The following is a 13036-nucleotide window of genomic DNA, read 5'->3' as shown; positions in this document are numbered from 1 at the left end:
TATTTCTAAATAACCAGTCAGGGAAGAAATCACAAGGTATATTAGCAAACATTTGAGATGAATGAAAAAGAAAATGCGATACTAAACTTAATAGAATGCAGCAATAGCACTGTTTGAAGGGAAACTTATAGCTGCAAACACCTATGTTTAAGAGGAAGAAAGACCTCAAATCAATAATGTAATACCTAGACAATTTGTAATACCTAAAACGACTTGCCAATTTTTTGTAAAGTTAAACGTATATTTGCCATACCACCTGTCCTACTGTTAGATATTTGCCCAAGAGTTGTGCCATTTTTTCATATGTTAGAACTTGAAATAGGAATTTAAGATAATAACACCAAATAAAACATTTACTAACAAAACTCTTATTTATTTTAATCCCTGGGAGCCTTTAAAATTCTAAGTAGAATAGCTTATTCTAATTCCTAAATCTTGTCTATAAATATATTTGGATTAACATACAATGAATTTTGGAATTGTGCAAGTGTTTTTTTTTTTTTTTTTTTTTTTTTTTTAATTATTGCTTGTATGTATGGTCTGAAACTTTTCTGTTTTGAGAGACAGATTTTAGGTGTAGATAGCCCCAGTGTCAACATAAACAAATGATTGATTTCATTAGAAACCTAAAGTTACAGCTTTAATTTTGTGGTGTCATTGTGGATTTATTCTTAGATTTTGAACTTTGTTTCTTTTCATATTTTTGTAGTTTTGTTGCTTCACCCCTAGCAAAATCATTTGGCATTAAAGAGACAGTTCGAAAAGTTACGCCAAATACTGTCTTGGAGAATTTTTTCAAACATTCCACAAGGCAACCATTGCAAGTAAGTACAAATTCTTTGCTTTTTGATTTAAAAATCTTCTTTCTTAATGGTTCAGTTATCTATAGCTTAACTTGTATGTGCAAGAAATCTGTTCAGTTGACCAGCAAATGAGTTGATTCATTTAGATTTATTATTTCTTTCTTCTCTTGACAGGTTTAGAACATTACAAGTGTGAAACACATGATAATATAAAATAATAAATGTTAACAGTTGAACTATTGTATTTAACTATAGTGTTGAGCACTAATGATCAGTGCCATAATTTGGGCGTAAAGGTCAAATTTTCATTTTCTTTTTGAGACAAAATCTCACCCTGTTGCCCAGGCTGCAGTGCAATTGGTCAGTCTCAGCTCACTGCAACCTCTGTCTCCTGGATTCAAACAATTCTCCTGCCTCAGCCTCCTGAGTAACTGGGATTGCAGGTGTGTGCCACCACGCCCAGCTAATTGTTCGCATCTTTAGTAGAGACAGGATTTCACCATGTTGGCCACACTGGTCTCAAACTCCTGACCTTGTGATTCACCCACCTCAGCCTCCCAAAGTGCTGGGATAACAGGCATGAGCCACTGTGCCTAGCCCAAAATTTAATTTTTAATGATAGAATATATACAAAGTATACAGATGAAAAAGGATAATTGTTAGGACAGAGAAGCCCATATCTGATACCTTTAGTGATTGTGGTGTCATCAAAATACGTTACACGCATTTTGAAAATGTTCATTGGGGTCGCTTTCATGAGTAGGAATGTTATTTTATTCAAAGATTCAACATACTCAGAAAAATGCTGTGTCCCTGACTACTCTCCAGGGAGAATTTCTAAGAGAATCACAGTTCTCTTCACAATATAAAATGTCCTTCATTTATGTTGTTGTGCACTGCATATTTACATACATGCAGAAAAAGAAAAAAGAAAAAGTTTTTAATAGTTAAAAAAAAATGTCCAGGTAAGTCTAGTGTTCACTCCAGTTTTATTATACTTCCATAGTTAAAATGACAGATGAAACAAAACTTCTCCAAAAGTGGCACAACCTCTATGATGATACAAACAGCTATTCCCAGTCATTTTAAAAGTCAAGTACATATGCTAACACAGTTCTAAAATAGATAGATTTTTGAGGGTCCTGAACTTTATTTGCTGAGTTAAGTTGCTTCTACTATGACAATTACTCTAATTGTTCTCGTGGTTTCTCTGCATGTGAAAACACAGTGGGGTATAGTGTCCAGAACTGCTCATAGCAGGTGAGAACTGTCTCTAACTTGCTCTGCCCTCAGTTTCTGTATTTGACTGCTTTTGCAACCCAAGGATAGCCTGAAAAGGCATCTTTATATGGTTTTATTCCCATGTGCTTTAAATGACTGCAATCATTCATCTAAATCCTTTTGTTACCACTGGTGATGATAATGCCAAAGCATCCCTTTACTCATTTCAAAAGGGAAATTATTTAGCTATGTTTATGAAAAATTGGGCTCTTTTGGGACCCTTATCATTCTTTTTGTTTGAGAACAACTAACTTTTGTCATACTTCATATCAAATGGGAAGAATAGTGCTGTACTACCACTTAGTTGCTATACTTGCTATTGCTAAGAGCTTCTAGCCAGCTTTTCAGGATATTTAAAATTATCTAGAAAATCTGGTCCTTACCAAGCTTCTCTGCTATGGAGAAAAAATAGCCATATGACAAAGGAAAACTAAGAAAAGCTGAAAAGCTTCATAGAGTGATAGTCTTTCTTTTTCATGATTAAGATGAGGAAACTTAAGGTCCAGCCGAAGGGGAATGGGTGGTCATGCTGGTAATGAGTGGCTGAATCAAAAGCTGGAACCTGGCCCATACTTCCAGACCAGTAACCTTTCTACCATGCTCCAGTGAGTTCTTTGTCTGTAAATGAATGTTAAAATGTATTTTAAATATTTTGTTGGTAATATTTGTAGATAATACCTGACTTCCTTAAAACAATTGAGCACACAGACCCAAGGATGCTTCTTCAGCAGCTGTAGATTGCACCAGTAAAACAAAACACTTCTGTGTATATGACATCAACTGTGGGCTGGTTAGTACAGAAGGGCATGACATGGTATTGATGAGGCCCAAAATACTGTACACATGAGCCTCCATTGAGAGATTTGGTCTGTGATATTGTACAGTTCTCTTATTATTGTATCTACGCAACTGTATACCTGTTACATGTATATGTGCATATATCAAGAACAACTTCCAGATGTTTGGGGAAAGACCAACAGCTCTGACCAACAGATCAATTATAGTGCTATAGATAACATGTAGTAACAGTGGAACTTATTATCTAGCCCTTTCCCTTAGCAAAATAAAAAATTACATGTATATGAACTGATGCAGAACAAATAGGTTCTGGAAGAGATCTAAAGAAAATGTGGCACTGTGAGACTGACCTCAAGCCAGTTACTGTAATCAGTAAAGGTATTCCTGTGTGCTAGCTTGAGTCATTCATAGATTCAAACATTTTTAGAGCAAAAACCTCTTCTAGTGCAGTTTATTGTACAGGTGAGACATGTGAGAGCCAAAGAGGTGGGGTGGCTCCTCCACTGGCACAGAGGGTTCCTTTTTCAGCCCAGAGGCCAGGTCTCTTGGCCCCATTCAGCACTCCTCCTGCAGGTCATTCAGCCTCTCCTTGTTGAGGCTTTTCCTGCATGTTCCAACCCACTTCTGAATGTTCACAGCAATAGGTAGTGTAGAGGCTAAAATACAAATTGTGAGGACAGATCCTGTGGGTTTAGAGCCTGGCTCTGTCACAGACTTTCTGTAAAGAGATGGACTTATTAAACTTCCCTTGCCTCAGTTTCCTCCTCTATGAATTGAATATAATTATATTGTTTATCTCATAGGGCATGTGTGAGGATCAAATTGAGTTAATACATATAAAGTACTTAGAATAGTCCCTGGCACATAGTAGATGCTCAGTAAAGGTCAGCTGTTACTATTTGTGCCATTAATTTTGTGCCTATCATGCACTGACTTCCAAAGGAACATGCTTAAGTATGTCTTCTTGGCTCAAGGGAATTGTCACTTTGTTTCTGAATCATGCTTGCTTTTGTTCCCATGATATCTTGCACTATTTTCTGATAATTATAGATGGTCAATAAATGCTTAATGTTTCACATATTAAAGAAAACACTTTTAGAGATTTTGTTTGCAAGGAGCTTTCTCTCCCAATAATATCATAGTGCGTGGGGCCAGAATTGACAAGACTGATTTTCAACTGGATTCTTCTGTATTCCAGAATAGGAAAAAAAGCTTTGAATAATAAACAATTACTATCTTCTATGTGTGGTGATTAATAATTTATTAGGCAATTATTTGTAGAAGCCATGGGATCATAAAATTGGGTTGTTCTAAGATTTGAGAACATTCCAGAATGAAGACAAGGCCTTCAGTTTGTTTTGCTCACTATTGAATCTCCCATGCCTAGAATGGTGCCTGGCACCAGTGCACAGAGACCCTTTAAATCCTTTCAAATGAATGAATGACTAGAACACTTGAATAAAGCTAGGCCCAGAATCCCTTCAGTCTGAGCACACAGAGCAGAGTGTGGCAGCATGCCAGAGTGTGTCCTGCTAAGCACCAAACAACAGAATTTGAATCATAGTCTCCATTTGGGGGGGTCTGTTCATGTTTGCAAATTATGTTAAAAATAAAGGAATATGTTTTACTTAAGCAATATTTAGTCCATGTTTTTCTTTCTGTGTTTGGACATAAAAATCTCTAGCACTGACACAGCATTCAATAGTTTCATTAGCTCATTCCAATGCCTTGGTCCTCAAATCATTCCTCTAAGGTGGGTGGCAGGCATTCTCTTAATATCCCATTTTACGCGGGGGTGAAAGTGCAGTGCTTATGCCTACCTAGCTGGAAGGTAGCAGAACTGGATCTTCTGTTTTCAGCTTCCTGCCCTTCCTGCCATATCCGATTGCTTTGACACTGTGGTGTTCTTTCCTTCCTGCAAGGGAATATATGAGATCATCTAGCAGAAGCTATCCGCTGGTCACATCTGGCCTGTGGGCCAGATGGCTTTATTTGGCTCTCACGATATTCATCCACAATTGGTTTAAATCTACTTTGAAGCATTGGTCAACATTTTTTAAAACCTAGCGATTTTCCATCAAAATCCTGGATCTGCTCATTTTCTCTGGAAGCGTCAGCCAGATCTTGGTCACACCTGGCCCTTTGGGACATAATATGTGCTTTTCTGTCTGCTGTATTCATACAGCTTCCACTTCTTTCCTCAGCACTGAAGCTGAGGGTCAGTTTTATGCCATTTTATTTTAAATATAATAGAATTAAGAAGAAATGGAAATGTTTCCTTTGTTTATTTTTTAAGACAAAGTCCTGCTCTGTCGCCCAGGCTGGAATACAGTGGCATGATTTTGGCTCACTGCAAACTCTGCCCCTGAGGATCCAGTGATTCTCCTGCCTCAGCCTTCTAAGTAGTTGGGATCACAGGCGCCTGCCACCACATCTGGCTAATTTTTGTATTTTTAGTAGAGACAGGGTTTCACCATGCTGGCCAGGTTGGTCTCAAACTCCAGACCTCAGGTGATCCACCTGCCTCGGCCTCCCAAAGTGCTGGCATTACAGGCATGAACCACCGTGCCCGGCAGGAAATGTTTCTCATACTTATTTGGGAAATAAAAGATCAAGAGGGCTGGCATTTTTCATGAGCACATTTCTTTGTGGAAGTGGAGAAGGTTACCATAGGTTTAAAGTACAAAACATGCGTATGTTAAAATCCCACTGTGAAACAGACCTGGCCCATTAGGTCATTTATGTTTCTTTTCTGGCTTGGGTAGAGCTTCGATTTGTAACCTTTGAGCGAAATCTTTCATTCACATTGTTTCCAGTTTTAAATCATAGCCCACAATTTCTACTTCCCAAAAGAGAAGCAATCATCATCATCATATTTTGCAATTGTTATTTTTTGTTATTGAAGTTATTTTGGATCAGTCTGAAATAGGCTGTCTATGTGATTAAATGTAGAAATGGATGGCTAACACCTGTTTGAGTTTTTCCTGCCTTGTCTTCTGGAGTTATCAGAAAGATCATGCAAAATATCAGAAAATGCACTAGCCTAAGTTCTTATCCACACTTTGCTACTAATTTTAGGTTTTGGACAAGTCACTAAAATTTTGGGGGTTTTAGTTCCTCATAGGAAAAATGAGATTGGATTTGATTTTAACTATACCACTCTACCTCGTGCCTAGGAAGTCCTAAGTACATTTTAGCTGAACAGGTGAGTTCACACACGCAACTTGAATGCATGGGTTGCTACCAACTTACTGAGAATTGATCTTTCTCAGTAACTTAGAGATTTGGGATAGTAATGTGTGTGTGTGTGTGTGTGTGTGTGTGTGTGTGTGTGTGTGTGTGTTTGTGATTCCATAAGCAAAAGAGGTAAATTCCCTGGATCCAGGTCTCATGGCAGAATTTCTCATCCCCTGCACTGAAGCTCTTGTAACTCAATCTCCCTGTCTCTTGTTTGCCTGTCTGACTCTACTCTTTATCACTCATTTATTCATTTCATCCCTTTCCAGACTGATATTTATGGACTGGCAAAGAAGTGTAACTTGACAGAGCGCCAGGTGGAAAGATGGTTTAGGAGTCGGCGGAATCAAGAGAGGCCTTCCCGCCTGAAGAAATTCCAGGAAGCTTGGTAAGGAGGATGGGCCGAGCTTGAGGAATGTCCTGTCTGGAGCAGAGCCGTCCTTGCAGAGAGAATACTGCCAGGGCAGCAGAGGGAGGGTTCAGACCCAGCTCTGTCACCTACCCATGTGGTGTTTTAGGTGCCTCACACATTTGCTTTCTCTGCTTCCTCCACTCCTTTGGTAATTGGGTAAGATCTGAACTCTATTTATCGGGCAGCCTCCTGGACCAGAGTAGGTTCAGAGAGACTCCGCGCCATGAACTCTCTAAGATGAACAAGAGAACTTATATACTCAGCCTGAAGCCCAGAAAAATCATAAAAGTGTAGTAACTGGTGATTCTCTTTTGTTAGGGTCAGGGTTGGCCCTAGGTCACCGGACTTTATCACTTGTTTCCAACCATGACAATTGTAAGAGCAGAGAGTGTCTGCAAGGATGCGTGTTCCCTCTCAGAGCGCTGAAAAGGCCTCTCTGTGTGGCGCAGCTCATGACCCCAGCCCTGCTGTGGGTGCACAGCCCATCCTGTTGGTTCCCCGGTAGGCTTGGTAGGAGGATCAGAATGAGCTAGGGCATCCAGTGGGCTTTTTTCAGAGCTGGCTACTTTGAGTCCATTCTGAGGGCAAGGAGATTGCAATGGATTTATTTTTAGTTTCATTTGAGTTCTGCTCCCCTCCCCCATAGGATACTGTAGTACTTCAGGGCTTTCTCTTGTGGCAGAAACTGACACCTGTGCCAAAAAATGGTGGACCAGGTTATTGCTGTCACTTTGCTTGCCCTTCTTTGTATTCAGACGAATGTGGTTGAGTTGGGCTGTGTTCAGTGCCACAATCTACACACCAGCAGTGTTCCATCTTCCTGCCTGTTTCTTAAGGCCCTCCCTCAAAATGTCCAGTGACTTCCACCAGATGTTTTTGTTTTGAGGCTGAAATGAATAAGGGAGCTGATGTGAGACCCTCAAATAAGTAAACAGAGGCTGTGGAAGGCTAAACTTTAATGACTTCCTTTAATTCATCTATATGCTCCTTATCTTATAATCCAGCTGTGAAACTGGGTGATGTTTAGAGAGATAGACCGTTCTTCAGGATGGCCCCAACACTCACTCACTTCTCACCACAGGCTTCCATTGCCTTTCTCACAGCAGCTTGAGGTATATGAGTTTGACCAGCATCTTCTAGTTTTTAGGTCTTGGAAGTTTGGTAAATATAATATTGATTTCCTGCTAATTTCAGCTTGGCACAAATATATCTCTGTAATCATCAGCACAAAATAGTACAAGATGGAGCTCATCTCACATTACTTCCTCCTTTTTCTTGCTCTCATTCATTCGTTTGTTCATTCTTGCTAACAGATGAGTCTTAAAGTCCCCAAGCAGGGACTAATTCAACACCTCTGAGCTCAATCATATTTTAATGAAATTCTCTGGCAATTTTTTATACATTACAGTGCTTTATAGGTTATAATTGTTCACTCCTTCTGCCAATGATGTGAGACAGTCAGGGAAGGTGGGGTTACCCTGCTTCAATGAGAAATTGAACATCCATCTAGCTTAAGGGTCTCTTAGGTGTTTGAATGGCTGTTGCATTCAGATCTTCTGACTCCTATTCTGACTATTTCTTGTTCCATCACACTGCACTGGCACCTAATGCTTACCTCTCAGCAAGCAGAGGATCCCTAAATTGAGTAATATTTGGGCACCTGGCCATGTCAGTAAGCCTACTGACATTTACAACAGAGTTCAGGCTGGAGAAGGGAATTTCAAGTTACCCTTAACAGTCAGGCAGGCAATGCAGAGGTACAGGTTAGTATCTTCTGTGTGCATAGCACTGTGTTAGATTTTGTGGAGTTCTAAATTTTAAGAGGGAAGTAACATGTAAGTCATGGTCACCAGCCTTAAAACAGTCAGTTAGGGAGGCCAGGTTATCACACACAAAACCATAACATCTATTGTCACGCCACCCCAGTGGCACATGGGAGCATATACCAACAGATATGACATCATGTTTAGATGTGTTGTGGGAATTGAGAGGCAATGGCATCAGCATGGCTGGAGAAGTTAAAGGCTTTCTAGAGAAGGGAAGACATAGGTTGGACCTTGAAGAATGGGTTGGTTTTCCATAAGAAAAGAAAGCAGGGTTTGAGGCAGTATTTTCAAATAAGGCAAAGACACAAAGCAGGAAATTATGCAATATATCCAGGACACAGTAAGTGGGCCCACAAATCAAATTTAAGCTTCATTTTATTCTTTAGCAACACCACACATTTATTCTAAATTAAAAGTTATGGGCTAGATAAACAGACTAAACCTAATGCCATGTACTGTTTAATTGTACAGGGACTCTGCTTTTTAAAATCAGCTGTGGGATGTGCTACAGGAATCATATCAGGAGATACCTAACTTCAGCCTTTTGAAAGTCTCTGGGAACTTATTTCTCACACCAGCTCCTAAAATTACTTTCCAACAGGCAGAGAAATTCCTCGGTAACATCAGGGTGGACGAGCCCCCAGGCACTGTGAGCTCAGCATATTGCTTCCTGGGTTACTTTCTTTCATGGCGACCCTTGTACCCTATTCCACAGCCTTCAGGATTTTAATACATAAGGGTCCTTTTTAAAAAAAATATCAAATTCCACATTTGCTGACCACTTTTTCATTTAAAAATACACATTTTAACTTAGCAATGAGAAGGGACTCCCAAGTCCGTAGGTATCCAGGTAGGAGAATCCTCGGTGTGGGAGAAAGGGCTCTCCCTGGCTGGGTGGATGCGGCCTCACCCTCCTCTGACCGCTCCACGCAGCGTCCCTACCGCCGACCCCCGTCTGGTCCTGGCAGTGTTTCTCATGCTCTGCTCAATTTCTCCAGTCCCTCCTTTCACCCTCACCATTGCTGCCCAACCAGTTCATTTCTGAATGATTTTCCAGTGGGTTTTCTCCCTTCCCATGATTATATTTATCTCATTCTTTCCTGGAAAAAAAAAGTTTTCTTATCTTAGGTTCATTTAATTTGATTGAAATGACATTGACAAGGACTTTGTCATTCATCTTTTCAGTGACGTGCAGCAATTCTCATACTTTATAGAGTGTCAAGACCCCTTGTTCTCTTAAAAACTCTTGAAGATCCCGAAGAACATTGATGTGTGTTATACCTGCTGATAATTACTATATTAGAAGTTAAAACTGAGATGTTTATAAAACGGGAGAATGTACAAACGCACATTTCATCAGTGCAATTTTATTCAGAGCAATACCGTGATCACATGTCACATAACCTCACTCGTGAGAGAATGAGAGGGAAAAAAACAAATAAGTATCAGTATTATTGTGAAGATATTCTGACCTCAGGGCTCCCTGGCACACACTTTGAGAACCCCTGCTATAGGGCTTCTCTGAGTGGGATTTGTCCAGAAACATGTGAGACTTGGCTGTATTCTTGCGTCTGAGTATTACTGCCCAAACTTGGGTGAGTTTTCTGATCTCTCTTAGCTTCAATTTCCTATAGGAAATTGGCTGTTAGCAACAGTCTGTAGCATCAGCTTCATAATCTTGTAAAAACCAAAATGTGATTTGTAAGTATTTTGGCATATACCTCAAAAAGATAAGAATGCTTTATTGTAAGCATGATTGCAATATCAGTATCTTTTTTATTTAATAAAGTATGATTTTTTTTATTTAATAAAAGATTCTTATTTAATAATAGCTCAGTGTTTAGATTCCTGATTGTCTCATAATTTTCTTTACAGTTTGTTGATTTGAATCAGGATCTAAATAAGATCCATTTGTTGTAATTGGTAGATATGTCTTCTCAGTCTCTTAGTTTATAGGTCTTTCTCCAAACAGGAGGAAAATCTTTTCTTTCAAAACCTGCTTTTAGGACAGAAGACTAAAGTCTGGCCACATAAAAACCTTTTAACTGGGAATTAAATGGGGATAAGAGAAATAAATAGACTAATTAGAATCCTTCTTGGTAATACTAATGTCAACCCACTGTTTTTTGTGTGCCTGGAACTGGGCTAGCCATTATAATAATAATGGCTACCATTTATTGTTGCTTACTTTATACTAGGCCTATTATCACAGATTTTCAGTTCTTTTCACATTTTGAGGTAGTATTGTTATTGTCATTTTACAGATGAGGAAGTCAGGCTTCCTGAGGTTAAATGATTTACCTGAGGTTGTGGCCATCTATTAAGTGGGGCAGAGCCAGCGTAGAAACTTAGATTTGTCTGACTCCAAAATGTTTGTTCTTTGTAAACTCTGCCATACCTAATCATTTTCTCCTCAAATCCCTGTCATGTTTACGAGAAAGTAAAGATTTTTCTTTCTTTTGGCAGCTGGAGATTTGCATTTTACTTAATCATTACTGTTGCTGGAATTGCATTTCTTTATGATGTAAGTTATCTTTTTATATCTTTGATTGGAATTTGTCTTTAATGTTTGAAATTCTTGTCTGTGAATTCCTTTAGGATATAGTACTTTCAATAAGATAACCAGTTTTAGAGATTTTGCTCAAGATTCAAGATTTCTCTCAAATATTGCTACAGATATCTCAGGATATTTTTATTCCTATAGAAGCAATAATATAATTAATTCAGAAATAATTTTGTTCATATAGTCACTTGTTTGAAACAATTTCCTCTAAGAGACAGCACTATTTACTTAGGTTTGCTAGTAGTGAATTTCACAGAGGTGTTATATAGGAATATGTAAAAAAAAAAAAAAAATTCCCTAAAGAGGGAGAAATATGTGCAATAGAAGCAAAATAATGTGGCAAAGGACGATTTCCTGTGCATTTTTGCCTGCTATAAATGACATAAGGTGGAGCTTAGGTTTTCTGCCAAAATTGGCATTTGACACTGACAAATTTATTTCTCAAATGTTGACTTTTTTTTCCCCAGAAACCTTGGTTATATGACGTAGGGGAGGTTTGGAATGGCTATCCCAAACAGGTAAGTCCCCTCTGGTGGATTCCTCCCCTTACTTCCACATTGAGGTCCCTCAAATTATCTCCTTAGTTAGGTCTTGGTCCCCTGCTACTCCTTGTTCACTACTATGTCATCCCTGCCACTTATTTTACTTGAGCTTCCTCATCCTTATTGACCCTCATTTGTCTCATTTCTTTAGTTTGTGTACAGTTAATGTAATTACATATTTGGGTTTAAATCTACCATTTTAGTATTTAATTACTTGTACCGCTTGATGCATTTTCTTTTATACTCCCTTCTTGCTTTCCTGTGGGACTGTCAAGTTATTTTTTAAAAATACTGCTGTTTTTCCTCCCTCATATTGACTTTTCAGTTACATATGCTTTTGTTCTTCTAGTAATTATCTTAGACATTACTGTATATGTCCTTCACTTATTACAGTCTGATACAAATTGATGTTCTTACCTCTTTCTACTCACTGAAAGGTCATTAGAATATACCACATATCCTCCGCCTTCAAATGTTTAAAACCTTACAAGTCATTTCTATTATTGTTTTTATAAATCTGTCAAGTAACCCTTTTTGTGCTATTCCTTGCTTCCTATATTTCCATGTTTCCATCTGGGATTATTTTCCTTCTGGCTGAGGGAGTACCTTTGCTATTTTTTTTAATGGTGGGCATGCCAGATTTTGTTAGAAAAATGTTACCATATTGCCTTTGATTTTTAAAGGATATTTTTGCTGGGTTTAGAATTCTAGATTAGCAGTTATTTTCCTCACTTTTAATGATGTTATTTCATTGTCTTCTAGATCTCATCAGTTCTATAAGAATTCAGCTGTCACTTTTATTTTTGCTTCTTTGAACATAATGTCTTTTTTCTCTTTTTGGCCAATTTTAATATTTTATCTTTCAGTTTTATTATGATATACATCAATGTGCTTATCTTTGAATTTATCCTGCTTAATGTCTGTAGAACATCTTGAATCCGTGACTTGATGTCTTCAGTCATTTTGGGAAAGTTCTTATCCATTGGTTTTGTTCCATTCTCTTTCCAGACTCCTCTGAAATTCCAGTTACAAATTTGCTACTATACTAGACCTTTACGCTTTAGGCCCCTTATGTGTCTCATGCTTTTAAAAATATTTTCCATTCTTTTGCCTCTCTGTGCTTCAGTTTGTTGGGAAAGAGTTCTACACAGGTATCTTGCATACCGTGTGAATTCAAGCACTGACTGCTTTTTGTTTTAGATGATCTTTTCAAGGATGTTTGTACAGCAAACAGCCATAGAAGATAGAGATAATGTCTCCCTATGGAGCAAAGAGTAAGCAAGTTATTGTCCATTATGAAAGGTCAGGTTCTCTAGCTCAGGGTTCCTCTCTTATAACACAACCCACAATGTGTGCAGTTATCATCTGACCCTTAGCTCTATAAGGATGGGGAAAGGGAAGATCGGCCCAAATACTGGTATTCTGGTTACTGCTATTAATGTGAGTCACAAACTACCTGCTGTCTACCAGGGTTTCTGCTATCTTCTACCAGCATTCATGGAACTTGTGGCAAACTGACTTATTAGCTTGCAACTAGGGTAAAATGTCAGACACTTCATTGTTCTGGATATTTT

General features: G+C 38.5%; 1 protein-coding gene across 2 annotated transcripts in view; it reads left to right on the top strand.

Moving 5' to 3' along the window:
* The window catches only part of CERS3 (ceramide synthase 3), a 108493-nt gene that overhangs the window by 47194 nt on the left and 48263 nt on the right, over nt 1–13036 (top strand). For both annotated transcript variants that reach the window (XM_032252857.1, XM_032252858.1), the window contains 4 exons: nt 710–824; nt 6389–6507; nt 10824–10881; nt 11388–11438. In XM_032252857.1, coding sequence (XP_032108748.1) covers nt 710–824; nt 6389–6507; nt 10824–10881; nt 11388–11438 — 343 coding nt within the window. The remainder of the gene's footprint in view (nt 1–709; nt 825–6388; nt 6508–10823; nt 10882–11387; nt 11439–13036) is intronic.

This window comes from Sapajus apella, unplaced genomic scaffold, assembly GCF_009761245.1.
Source record: "Sapajus apella isolate SASKATOON/1434 unplaced genomic scaffold, GSC_monkey_1.0 scaffold80, whole genome shotgun sequence".
NCBI classification, from domain to species: Eukaryota; Metazoa; Chordata; class Mammalia; order Primates; family Cebidae; genus Sapajus; species Sapajus apella.
Note: the sequence above shows the minus strand (reverse complement) of the source record. Positions and strands in the feature narration are given on the sequence as shown.